The sequence below is a fragment of the Sceloporus undulatus genome, chromosome 3 (genome assembly GCF_019175285.1).
Source record: "Sceloporus undulatus isolate JIND9_A2432 ecotype Alabama chromosome 3, SceUnd_v1.1, whole genome shotgun sequence".
Classification (NCBI taxonomy): Eukaryota; Metazoa; Chordata; class Lepidosauria; order Squamata; family Phrynosomatidae; genus Sceloporus; species Sceloporus undulatus.
This window is the reverse complement of record NC_056524.1, coordinates 4,482,537-4,496,123: the sequence shown is the minus strand read 5'-3', so window position 1 is coordinate 4,496,123 and position 13,587 is coordinate 4,482,537. Positions and strand designations below refer to the sequence as shown.

General features: G+C 41.3%; 2 protein-coding genes across 2 annotated transcripts in view; one reads left to right on the top strand and one right to left on the bottom strand.

Annotated features, from left to right (window-relative positions):
- FAM168A (family with sequence similarity 168 member A) overlaps positions 1-13,587 on the bottom strand; it is a 438,953-nt gene that overhangs the window by 266,667 nt on the left and 158,699 nt on the right. The gene's annotated exons all lie outside the window — the stretch shown is intronic.
- Positions 1-13,587, top strand: part of PLEKHB1 (pleckstrin homology domain containing B1) — a 145,765-nt gene that overhangs the window by 394 nt on the left and 131,784 nt on the right. Inside the window, exon 2 of the mRNA XM_042459632.1 lies at positions 4,907-4,992. Within this exon, the coding sequence (XP_042315566.1) occupies positions 4,956-4,992 (37 nt within the window). The 5' untranslated portion in view covers positions 4,907-4,955. The remainder of the gene's footprint in view (positions 1-4,906; positions 4,993-13,587) is intronic.

Below are 13,587 nucleotides of genomic sequence, written 5' to 3'. Positions count from 1 at the left end.
AGCATCCCTGGTTGAGAATCCTAGCATCCCTGGTTCTAATCCTACTATCCCTGGTTGCAAATCCTAGCATTCCTGGTTGTGAATCCTAGCATTCCTGACTGTGAATCCTAGCATCCCTGGTTGCAAATCTGAGCATCCCAAATTGCAAATCTGAGGATCCCTGGTTGTGAATCTGAGCATTCCTGGTTGAGAATCCTAGCATACCTAGTTGCAAATCTGAGCATCCTTGGTTGTGAATCTGAGGATCCCCACTTGAGAATACTGGTATCCCTGGTTGCGAATCCTAGCATCCCTAGTTGCGAATCTGAGCATTCCTTGTTGTGAATCCTAGCGTCCCTGGTTGAGAGTCCTAGCATCCCTGGTTGAGAATCCTAGCATCCCTAGTTGCAAATCCTAGCATCCCTGGTTGAGAATCCTAGCATCCCTGGTTGTGAATCCTAACATTCCTGACTGCGAATCCTAGCATCCCTGGTTGCAAATCTGAGCATCCCTAGTTGCGAATCTGAGGATCCCTGGTTGCGAATCTGAGCATTCCTGGTTGAGAATCCTAGCAACCCAGGTTGCGAATCTGAGCATTCCTGGTTTCACATCTAAGCATCCCCGGTTGCGAATCTGAACATCTCCGGTTGTGAATCTGAACATCTCCATTGTGAATCTATCGTTGTGAATCTAAACATCCCTTCTTGCCAATCTGAGCATCCCTGGTTGTAAACCTGAGCATCCCTGGTTTGTTAATTTTGCAAATCCCCTTCCCTCCCTACACCTCATTGCTATGGGTTTTGGCAGGATAGAAAAGAGGATGGTTTTGCTGGGGGATGCTTTTTGCACAGTCAGTTTTTAAATGCAGGTGACCTGCCCTTGACAACGTTTTCTTTGAAGGAGAAAAAGAGGTGGAAAAGAAGGGAGACTTTATGGGCAGGTTTGAAATAGTTGGATTGAGCTATAGTTTTAAATGTCACCCTGTTCTTAGGGGGTTAAACAGAGATCTCCTTAGCACAGTGCATATATCTTTGCCTCTTAATAGCCAGCCTCTGAATATACACCTATGAAACCAGGTGAATGGCTGTTCCTAGCCTGGTTTTCATTACAGTTATGTGTCACTGTTGTATAACCCAAGATGAACATCTCTTGGTCAAGGAAAGACCCTTCCTTCAGCAGAGCTAACTTTCTCCAAAGTGGGATGTACTGTACAGTTGGCCCTCCTTATCCACGGATTTTTTTATCCATGGATTCAAGCACTCACAGCTTGAAAATATTTTTTAAAAGTATAAATCCCAAATAGCAAACCTTGTTTTTCTATTTGATATAAGGGCCACCATTTTGCTATGCCATTATATTTAATGGGACTTGAGCATCCACATATTTTGTCATCCACGGAGGGTCCTAGAACCAAACCCCAGTGGATAACAAGGGCCTGACATTTGCTTAGAGATGCCTGGATATTTAGGCTAAACCAACCCCTTTCCAATCATACAATCACAGAGTTGGAAGAGGCCACAAGGGTCATCCAGTCCAACCCCTTGCCATGCAGGAACTCACAATCAAACAGAAGGTCTAGAAACTGTCAGATGAATTGGTTAGTCTTAAAGGTGTCTCAGAACACCTCTTCAAATGACTTGTTTCCTCTTCACGATCTCACAGAACACCTCTTCAAACGAATTGCTTGGTCTTAAAGGTCTCACAGAACTCTTCTGTTCGTTTCCATCTTTTTATGATTGTGACGTAACTCAGCTGGAAAACCTCCATTTCCTCTTTCTGAGAAAGCTTGGTGAAGTTAAAAAACGATGAGCCACCGCAACAGCTAAGGCATGGAAGCTGGTTAACAAGGGAACGTCACATCTCTCCAGCTTCAGAGACTTTGGGGGGCTGGGGGGTGGAATCCACCCAACAGATTTTTGATACCTGTATTTATTTAATCTGAGCATGGACAGAAAGATGGGGACTTTCAGATATGTCTACAGAGCAAACAGAAAGTTGTGTGGTTTTTAGCAGCTCCAAAACAAAGGACGTGAGGATGTAATACTAAGGGCTAAATACACAGTTGTTTGTTGTTCATTTTTGTGTGCCTTCAAGTCGTTTCTGATTTATGGCTGCCTGAAACTGAACCTATCATTGGGTTTTCTTCGGAGCAGGTTTGCCATTGCCATTCTCTGAGGCTGAGAGAGTGTGACTTACCTAAGGTCCCCCAGTGGTCCAAACTAAAGTCCACTTGTATCAGTGGAGACAAGTCCTCTTAATTTCAGTAGGTCTACTCTCATTTGGATTAACACTGGCATTAGCCCATAGTGTCAGGAATATAGGAAGCTACCTTAACCGGAGTCAAACCTTTTGGTCCCAGAGTCTGGCAGCCATGGATCGAGAGGCAGGATTTTTCCCCAGCTCCAACCTGGGAATTTCCTGGTGGCCTCTCATCCAAATATAAATCAGGCCTGCACCTACCTAACTTTCAAAATCAGACAACACTGAGAGTATGGTGTGGCATTTTATATGCCAGTTTATTTCATTACCTCTGCTGTCATCCTGCTAAAAAATAAAAATAAAAATACAAGTTTCTAAGTTTAGCATATAACTGAAATTTCCCCTGTTGCTCTAGGAGGTAGTTACATAAACAGCTATAGGTATAAATGTTAAGATCTTAAGATCTTTCCTTTTTCTTGTACCCTTAAGACATGGAATTTAACTAAGAGTCCACATGGTTCAATCCTCTTTACTCTTAATGTTGCCAAAAGATTTTTACTCCAAGATGGGGAAGATAAGAATTCTCTGTTATCCAGCAGCCAGAAGATCTCATTGCTTTAGTTACTCACGGATGTGCATTTTGCAAACCACAAACTTCATGAGTTCACTGTGTTTTGGCCAGCTTGGGTAAGTCACACACTCTCAGCCTCAGAAAACTCTGGGATAGTTTTGGTTTAAGATTGCTGTAAGTCAGAAATGACTTGAAGGCAGACAGCAACAACAACACGAACATATATGGCTAGCCTATGTTCATATCTTCTTCTTCCTCTCCTTTTTTCTTTCTGCTGTTTATTTTTCTTTCTTTGTTACCACACTTTGCAAAATCCATTTTTTAAAAAAGATATATTTTCCTTTTAAATCCATCTCAGGTTTGGGCTTTCTCCTTCTCCAAAGGTTGCCCTCCCCTGCAACTATTATCTAAGCAGGTGGTTCTGTATACTGTGTTTAGGTACTTGGATGGAGGCCCCGCTGAGTTAAGTAATAGGGCTGCCGCTCACAGAAAGTGCATAGGATTGCAAGCCTTGGTTTTTCAATGTTTTGCCACTTGTGTTTATTTGCATGCTTTACCTTGGCTTAACACAGATTAAAAAGAGAGGCGATAGACTGAAGGTCTCATGCACCCCGATTTGTCCAATGATTCGTGTTCCTATGCATTTCTTTCCCTTTTTTATCTGGCAAATCCCACTCTGTCCATTCAATCCTGAGTGACCCAAATCCCTCGGTGACACCTGAGCATGAGGCATCATCGCCTATTATTGCATTATCTGTCATGACTGCAATTCTGCTAATTCCCAGCCTCACGCTGAGTGTATACATCTGTGCAAATTAGCACAATTGTACGTTTCCAAACGCTGTTGCTTTATTTATATGTTGGAGCGGCGGGTGGGGGGTTTGTTTTGCTTTTGTAAAGCAATTTTATTGTAGAAGATCAATCAGGACAACATACATGAATTAAATAAGAACAAACTCAGCAATGCCACCAACAAACAACAACACAGCAAAACAAACCACAGAAGCTGTGTTTCAAAGGCCTAAATAAAAGTTAGAAAGAGAAATTAAAAGTCTACTATGACTGTCTTGGAGTATGATACCTTTCTAAAACTTCTTGTATAACGTCCTTCCAGAAACCCAAGTGGGTTCGGACATTTGGTGCTGTTCTTCACACAGTTCCAGGAAAGGGAACCAGGTCTCTTCGAAAGGTTTATGAAATGTCTCGTCTTTTAAAAGCTTTCAATCTTGTCACCAACTTTTCCATTAACAGTACCTCTCATACACGATGGCACCAGTTTGCTATGGACCTTTTTGCTATGTTTTTCATTGTACTGTTTTTAATGTTGTGAAGCCACTCTGGGTCCCAGTTCTGGGAAAAGAACATGATACAAATAAATATGATGATGATGATGATGATGATGATGATGATGATGATGATGATGAGAAATTACCAGTTTTCCCTTTTTAGCATCATCAACCCTGTTTGCTGCCATAAACAAAATGGATTAGTGTTTTATGTTTCACATTTCTGTTTACATTCAAAAAGAGTGAAAGCGATAAAAGACTTGGACAAGGTGTGATGTCCAGTTGTGTAATTCCTGAGATGACTGGAATAACCTCCAAGCAGAATTGTTTGACTATGGCAGGATGAGTGTTTTACTCCTCCTGGACTTTTAAAATGAATCTTCTTTCTTATGAGTCTGGTTGCATTGATAGGCAGGATGACAGGCCTTTGAAGCCATGACCCCAAATGGGTGTTTTGCCATCATTCAGCAGATCGAATGGGAATCTTTAGGGAACCTTTTCAAGCGAGCTCTGGTTCAGGTACCTTCTAGATGGCTTCAGTTAAACATAGAATCAGAGGATGCTAATCTCTAAATCCCACAGAGAGAAGCTAACACACTCTCCTCCGTATGCAATTTACATAACAGAGATAATTCGAGAGGGTCATTTTATTTTTTTACAAGAAGAAAGATCTGGTTTAATGCAGACATGTGCCTATATTTAGAAATCCAATGACCCCAATTGATGTCTGAGTTTGGAAAATTCCTAACAGCCAAAACAAGTTGTTTGGTGGCAGGAAAGAGCTGGGAAGCACAGCTGATGACAGGATGGATCTCAGTTTAATATTCTCCTAATGCCCATCTAATGCCTGTCCGTCTTTTCTTTTCTGAAGTTCTGCCGTCCGGAGAGACTTCCTCGAAGGAAAAGGAATCTCTGCAGAAATGGCCCTCTTGAAATGCGGCTGGCTTTGGAGGCAGAGTAAGTGAGCCGAGGTGGAAATGGTTGGGGTGGGTTGGAAATAAATACATTGAAATAAATGAATACATTGAAATAAATAAGTTGCAGGGGCAGCCTATCTCTTTGATGGGGCAGATCTCCGACTGCCCCAGTTCTTGCCTTGGGTTACTTTGAGTTGTAAGGAAGTATTTGGGTTTACGGGTATGGTCCTCTCTGGGTTTTGGGGTACTTTGCAAGGTCCTTCGTGACATTTTTCAGAACCGGAGATTGTGGCTGTCAATCCCATGATGGTTGTATTCAAAGACTATGAGTTTATCATTGGAAGTTTATCTCATTAATATCCTTGAAAAATCGCGCAATTATTCGAAACGATTTGACATGACATTGCACAAAACCCACCGTTAAAGTAGTCACAAAGCAGCATTGGCGCGTATCTTTTTACTTTCAGGATTTCAGCGACAATGCATTTCCGTCATCACTTTATTTGCACAATTGCATGTGATCATCACTTGCGCAATTACTCGTCATTTTCGCTTTATTTGCGGAATGTTTTAAATGCACTTTAATCTCTCTTTAAGGCCAAAATTAGCCCCAGGGTGATAAGCTCCATAGCCATGTCAGTCTGGAAAATCTAGAGCAGTGATTCCCAAACTTTGGTCCTCCAGATGTTTTGGACTTCATCTTTTTGCAGAATCCCTGACTTTTGGCCAAACTGGGCACTGAAGTCCAAAATACCAGGTAGACCCAGGATTGGGAGCCAGTGATCTGGAGGAAACTGATCTAGAAGAACCACAGATCCCTCTGTTATCCTAGCTGAGTCTGGTTGTGTATTTCTGTATTGTAGTTATGCTGTAGGAGCTATCATGATGGAGGGCTCTGAGTGTTGGACTATGGGTGCATCGGATACCACCTTAAGTGCTCAAGCTCCATCCTATGGAATTGTGGGATTTGTAGTTTTACAAGATCTTTTGCCTGCTCTTTCCAAAGTGTGCCAATGCCTCATAAAACTACAGCTCCTAGGGTTCTGTAGGATGGAGCCTTGGCAGTTAACATGGTGTCAGACTGTGTTATTTCTACAGTGTAGATGTACCCTAAGATTCTGGGTTGGAAGAGGGTTGGTCATAAAAACCCACTGGGTGACCTTGGGCAAGTTCCACTCTCTCAGTCTCAGAGGAAGGCAAAGGCAAACCTCTTGGGGAAAAATCTTGCCAAGAAAGCCTTATGATAGGATTGCCATAAGTTATTTTTAGAGAGCCACCATTGTGCAGTAGTTTGAATATTAGACTATGACTCTGGAGACCAGGGTTTGAACACCTGTTTGGCCATGGAAACTCACAGGGTGACCTCAAGCAAGCCACACTCTCTCAGCCTCACAAGGAAGCAAAAGCAAGCCCCCTTTGAATCAATCGTGCCAACCCACCCCCAACCCCCCCCCCCAAAAAAAATCTGTACTATAAGTAAAGATAACTATGATGATTGTAATAAAAGTTAATAATGAGAGTAAATTGTTAATGTGTGTGTGTGTGTGTGTGTGTGTGTGTGTGTGTGTGTTCAAGTCACCTATTGACTTATGGTTGCATACAATGAGGGTTTATTGTTAATATTATTTTAATTGCTTTATTATATTTAATTAGTATTATGTAATGAATTTATTATACTGTATTATTTATATTAACTAATAACTAATACAGTATTATTTAATTGCCTTATATAGTGTAAATGTGTGTGTTTGTATATGTGTGTGTGAGTGTGTGTTTAATAAAATATACTGTATAATGAGTCTTATACTGAGGGGAAAGCAAGATGATGATCATCATCCTGGATGGAAGCCTGACTGCATTCAGTGTGAAACTTATCACAGTTACTCTTTTGGACTACACCTTCCAGAATCCCCCTGCCAACATGGGGAGGAGTTGTAGTCCAAAAAAAAGGTAACTTTGCCACTCTCTGCTTAGGAAACTGGATGGCTGCAGGGCATCAGGGACTGGTGTCTCCCATTTTATTTACTTATTTGTTTATTTTATATCCCTCTTTTCTCCTGGTATAAGGACACAAGGGGCTAACAAGAATAAATAAAATATTTATTTACAGTATTTATTTATTATTAGATTTATAGCTCACCTTTCTTCCAAAATGGGATTCAAGGCGGCTTATTTAAAAACAAATGATTTTAAAAATTATATTATTTATAAAGTTAAAAATATTAAACATTTAAAATATATTAATTAATTAATTAATTAATTGTTTTATTTATATACCGCTATTCCAAAGATCATAGCGGTGAACAGCAAGTAAGCTAATTAGCAAGTATTACATTACATTATATTAAAATCTCTGGGCACACCTTAAGGTTTGACCCCAAGCTGCACCTTTTGCTGTGTTGAGTCTGCTCCGGACTTTAGTATGAACTTTGCCAGCACAGAAAACACTGCTTTCTGTGCAAAACAACCATGTGTGACTTTTGAGCAGAATAAGTCTTGAACTGCAAAGTTTTTGCTGTCAGTCTAGGTTCTTCTCGTCAGGATTTCTCGACACTCAGAAATCATGCTTCTCAACCTTTCCTCTAATATTTTCTCCTATTCTTTCCATCCATAACCTGACACTCTTGATGCAAAATCAATAAGATGTTCTCAAGTTGCTGACACTCTGGTCGTCGCATCCCTCTCGGGTTGCAGATCCTGAAGTGCCTTTAAATGCAGCCCAGTGTTTAAAAAAGCATTGCAGTATCGCATCCTCTGCATTTCCCTACTGCTCTTTTGGCAAAGCCTTCCAGGTAGTTTACTACTTAAATCAGAAGATGGGACGGGATGAGGGACAAACCACATTAGGAGCTAATAAAGCCAGACTTATCTCAGAGCATTGGTGGCCCATTCAGGATCAAATGGCTCTCACCCTCTGCAGCCCCATCTCTGCAGTCTACAGTACTTGGAAGGGATGGATAGAACTATAATCTCCAGAATGAGGGAAGTTGTAGTACTATGTGATTCTGCTTTAGTCAGGCTTCATCTTCAGTATTGCCTCCAGTAGAACCTAGATTAAATTGTACCATACCTCGAGCCTTGGGGAGATGATGATGATGATGATGATGATGATTTATTTATTTAATATAAATAAATAAATAAAACCATCATCATCATCACAGTCATCCCTTTGGATTCTTTAGACACAGATTCAAACATCAACATATTGAAAATATATATACAGTATTCCAAAAAGCAAACCTTCATTTTGCCATTGTATATAAGGGACATCATTTTACGATGCTACTGTATATAATGGGACTGGTGTATCCCCAGATTTTGGTATCCATCAGGGATCCTGGAACAAAACCTCAGCAGAGGACCCACTGCATTGTTGTTGTTGTTGTTGTTGTTAGAGACCCAGCATGGTGTCGTGGTTTGAGTGTGTTGGACTAGGACACATAGAGACCAGGGTTCAAGTTCCTGCTTAGCCACAGAGACTCACTGGGTGACTTTTGGCAAGTCACACTCTCTCAGCCTGAGATGAAGGCAAGGGCAATGCTCCTCTGAGGAAATTCTGCTAAGAAAATACCTCAATAGGTTTGCCCTAGGTCACCGTAAGTCAGAAATGTCTTGAAGGCACACAATAACATCAGCCTTTTTATCCAGTTTAGGGCACTACAGTTTGAGAAGAATATTGATAAGCTGGAACGTGTCCAGAGAAGGGGTTTTAGTACTGTATCAGTTTAATTCTATTTTAATGTTTACTTTTGTATGTTCTTAATTGTAATTTAATTGTAAACTGTAAGCCACTTTGCGATCCAAATTTAGCGGGGAGGGGGGACTGGGATATAAGTATGTCGTCGTCATCATCATCATCATCATCATCATCATCATCATCATCATCATCATCCATCCTAACCAAGATGGCAATGGTCTAAATACCAAGTCCTATGAAAAGCTGATGAAGGAACGGACAGGCCAAAATAAAGCTGCTTTGGGTATGCTGTTTAAATACTGCATGTGTTCTAAGATGCCGAAGCCACGCCAAAGCCACGCTACACTCCTTAGGAAATCACAGCATTGTGGGTTTTTTGGCTATGTGGCCATTTTCTAGAAGAGTTTATTCCTGATGTTTCGCCAGCATCTGTGGCTGGCACAATAGACTCCCTTGGAGGACAGCAGACTCTTCTTCATTAAAGGTTTTCAAGCAGATGTTAGATGGTCACCTCTTTGGCAGTGCATTCCTGCATGGCAGGGGGTTGGACTAACTGACCCTTGCGTCCCTTCCAACTCTGCGATGCTGTGATTTCTTTGGGGCTTGGACAGGTGGGTTGAGGACAACTGCAGCAGCCTAGGCTACGTTTTGTCCCAGATCATTCTGCTTGAGGGATTATCCACCTGAGTTAACCGCTGAATCTACTGAAGCAGAAGTCTCTTCCCGTTCGCCCTCCCTTCCAAGCTTGACCATCTGTTCCTAGCAACTTTCCAAATCCTTCACCAATCTACAGAGAGCGACACAGGGCAGAATGGCTTTGCACATTGTGGGTTTTAGGATACTCTGGAGCTGAATTTTGCTGGTCCTGTATTCTTTAAAAACCTTCTTGTCTCTGTTGTTCCTGCAAAAATGGTGATGGCAATTATTCACTTTATTTATAGTCCAAAACTCAGGGTGAGCAGATGTCTTTGCCACAAAGGAGGACAAGGCACCGCAAAGTGTCGGACATCTGAGGAAGATGTAGGACATGACCAAAGCAAAACTTGAAACACTCCTATAAATGTAAATTCATGCTTATTGGTCATGCTCAAAATGGAGGACATTTTGGAATTTCTCCTGGACAGAAGGTTGAAATGGAGGACTGGTCCTGTAAAAAGGAGGATGTCTGGTCACCCTGCCAAAACTAGAAATCAAGAAGATTTACAAATTATGATGCAATACAGTTAAAATGCAGAGAGCTAGTGTGGCAAAGTGATTTGAGTGTTGGATTAGACTGGCCATGGAAACCTATTAGATTACCTTGGGCAAGTCACACTCTCTCAGCTTCAGAGGATGGCAAATGCAAACTCCCTCTAAACAAATCTTGCCAAAAAAAACTCTCATGGTAGGTTAGAATCATAGAATCGTGGAGTTGGAAGAGACCACAAGGGCCATCCAGTCCAACCTTCTGCCATGCAGGAACTCTCAGTCAAAGCATCCCTGACAAATGGCCATCCAACCTCTGTTTAAAGACCTCCAAGGAAAGAGACTCCATCACTCTCCAAGGGAGTGTGTTCCCATCTTGAACAGCTCTTACTTTTAGGAAGTTCTTTCTAACATTTAGGTGGAACCTCTTTTCCTGTAGCTTCCATCTATTGTTTCGGGTCCTATTCTCTGGAGCAGCAGGAAACAAGCTTGCTCCATCCCCAGTATGACATCCCTTCAAATATTTAAACAGGGCTATCATCATGTCACCTCTTAACCTTCTCTTCTCCAGGCTAAACATACCCAGCTTCCTAAGTCTTTCCTCATAAGGCATGGTTTCTAGACCCTTCACCATTTTGATGGCCCTTCTTTGGACATGCTCCAATATTTCCAGGAAGCGTGAATGACGGCAACATTGGCCAGCATTTTGCATTAATGGAAGTTTGCTTTATTGGAATGATGCTTTAATGACAGGTTAATGGTGGGATCAGCGCTACAATTTGAAAGCCTTTTGAGTTATCACAGTCACGGATGGGTTAATGGTGGGATAAGGACAGGGAGCAATCTTGTCCTTATCCCTTCTGTGTGTGATAATTTCTTTAGTCCGACACTCAAACCACTAGACCACTCTGCCATTGATACTGTCTGAGATTCTTTACACTGACCAGCAATGGGTCTCACAGCATTTCTCCCATCATTTGCTACCTGATCTTTTTCCTTTCCTTTATTAGAAATGCCAGAGATTGAACCTTGGAACTTTTGCAAGCAAAGACTGCTCTTCCACACTTTGCTACAAGCCCCTTCCAGAGTGTAGGGAAGTTACTTTTTTCGATTTTGCCTTGACAGCAAATAACAACAATGTTGTTGACGTATGGTGACCCTATGAATGGGAGACCTCCAAGTGCCCTGGTCATCAGACTCATGAGGTCTTGCAAATTCAGGGCAGCTATGGCTTTCTTGATGGAGCCAATCCAGCTGTAGTTCAGCCTACTTCTTTTCTTTCCACTTTAGCAAGCATTGTCACCTTTTCCTAAGTCATGTCAGTTCATGATATCCCGGAAATACAGGAACGTCAGTTTAGTCATCTTTGCTTCTAATGAGAATTTTGGACTACATCTCTCTGAATCCTCTGATTCTAGGAATTATAACCCCAAGTACAGTGGTACCCCGGGTTACGAAAATAATTCGTTCCGCCGCCGCGTTCGTAACCTGAAATCCTTCGTAAGCCGAAAAAGCCATAGGCGCTAATGGGGAAAAGCCGCGATTTCGTGCGAAATAGCGCCGAAAAGCACCAAAAAAATTTTCGTAACCCGAAATAACCTTCGTAACCCGGAACAGTTTTTTCCTATTGATTTTTTTCGTAACCCGGAAATTTCGTAAGGCGGTGCTTTCGTATCCCGGGGTACCACTGTAGTAACAATCCAATTGACAGTCTCGGTTTAGTCATATTTGCTTTTAGGGGGAATTTAGAATTGAATTGTTTTCAGACCATTGATTTGTCTTTTTGGCACTCCACAGTATCCATAGAACTTTTTTCCAGCTTTTCAAGGAACCAATTCTCTTCCTATCAGTTTTATAATATAGATTGAGTATAAGGCAGTGGCAAACCTACTCTGAACAGATCTGGCCAAGAAAACCCCATTATAGGTTCATTTTAGGATTGCCGTAAGTAAAAAATGACTTCAAGGTACACAACAACATCCCTCATCTGAAATTCCGGAATCCAAAATACTCCGAAATTGTCCACATGAGTGGTTGAGATAGTGACCCTTTGCTTTCTGATTCCAAGCATTTCAGATAATGAAGACTCAACCTGTAATCTAAAATTAGATAAAAATATGAGGATAGCAAAATGAACACTGTTTAGCTCTTTGAGATGATCCAAGCAAGAACATACGTTGCTATATAAAAGGTTTAAGAGTAGGAAGTTATGATCAGTTAATTTAGCAGAGCACAATGATAAAGAAGAATTTGTCTGTACTTGTTTTTGAAATTGTAAATAAATAATATCAATATAAATAAAAATGCAGGTGGGAAGTTAGCATATGTATCCCTGACACACATATCAATCCTACTTTGTGTTTCATTCTCCTCATTGCTTCATTTGTGCCTCTAACGCAAGTGTGGGAATTGTGTGTCCTTCCAGATGCCACTGAGTTGCAATGACTCCCAGCATCCCTTGCCAGGATTACCAGTAGTCAGGAATGCTGGGACTTGCAATCCAATGGCATTTGGAGGGCCACCCCATTCCCATCCTTGCTTTAATAATGGCACAGGATGCAACCTCTCATTGCAGCAAGAATAAAAGTAGCCATAATAATTTTTAAAAGCAACATTTGCATGTTTTTCTTTCTGTTCCTCGGGGACAAATCAATGCCGCATTAAGCCTCCTTCTGAAGTCAAAGTTGTTAGCCTGGCGATATTTGATACTGGAATCGGCCTCTTTTTGGAAGCAATCTAGCAGATAAGACAGAAAAAGAGTGGAAGCAACTAGGAGGCAGAATCAGCAAACCAGGGGCCTGATCCGCTCAGAGAAGAGCCTGCAAAATCCCTGTTAAGATTTGGGGGCTATGAGCAAAAACTTTTTCTTTTTGCATAGTCCCATTTATTTTCTGTGAAGGTCAATGTAGCAAATGATCTCTCCATCCTCTGTTTTGATGCAAAAATACTGGCCAGTATCCTTTGAGGGAGTCACTAGCAGAATGGTGTATCAACCAATTGATTCAGTGGGTCTACTTTTTGTTGGAATTAACAACAACACTTAGGACTTTATCACACGGGGAAAATCGGGAGAGAATCGAGAGTTTAAACAGCGATTATCCCATGCAAAACGCAATATCACAATTAAGATTTTCACACACGTCGCTATTAAACAGACAATAAACAGGCAATAAATAGCAACAAGTCATTTTCAGGATTTCACCATGGATGATTTGTTGCTGTTTATTGGCTGTTTAATAGCGATGTGTGTGAAAATCTTAATCACGATATTGCATTTTGCATGGGATAATCGCTGTTTAAACCCCCGAATTTGCCTGATCTCCCCCATCTGATAAGGTCTGACTGTTTCACATATTCTCCTTTCCCTGTAGGAAATGAGGATAACAATGATGGTTTTTGCTTTTTAAATGGTTTAAATATGCTGTTTTAACTTAGGTTTTAATAGTGTTGTTGTTGTTGGCTGCATCCACACTGTAGAAATAATCCAGTCTTACACTACTTTAACTGCCACGGCTCATTGATATGGAATCCTAGGGCCCATTCACATTACAAAAAAATCGGTTTTGAAACCGATTCAATCACGTGAAGTTCCTACTCACCCCGAATCTCACACAAGCGAATCCGGGGCTTGCACACCCGTTCCGTGTTAAATGGCCCCTAGCGCGGGTCTTTTGAAATCGGCACAAATGCCGTTTCTTTTTTAAAACCCCGGGTCCTGGGAATGAGAACTTTGGCCTCGATCACGATCGAGGC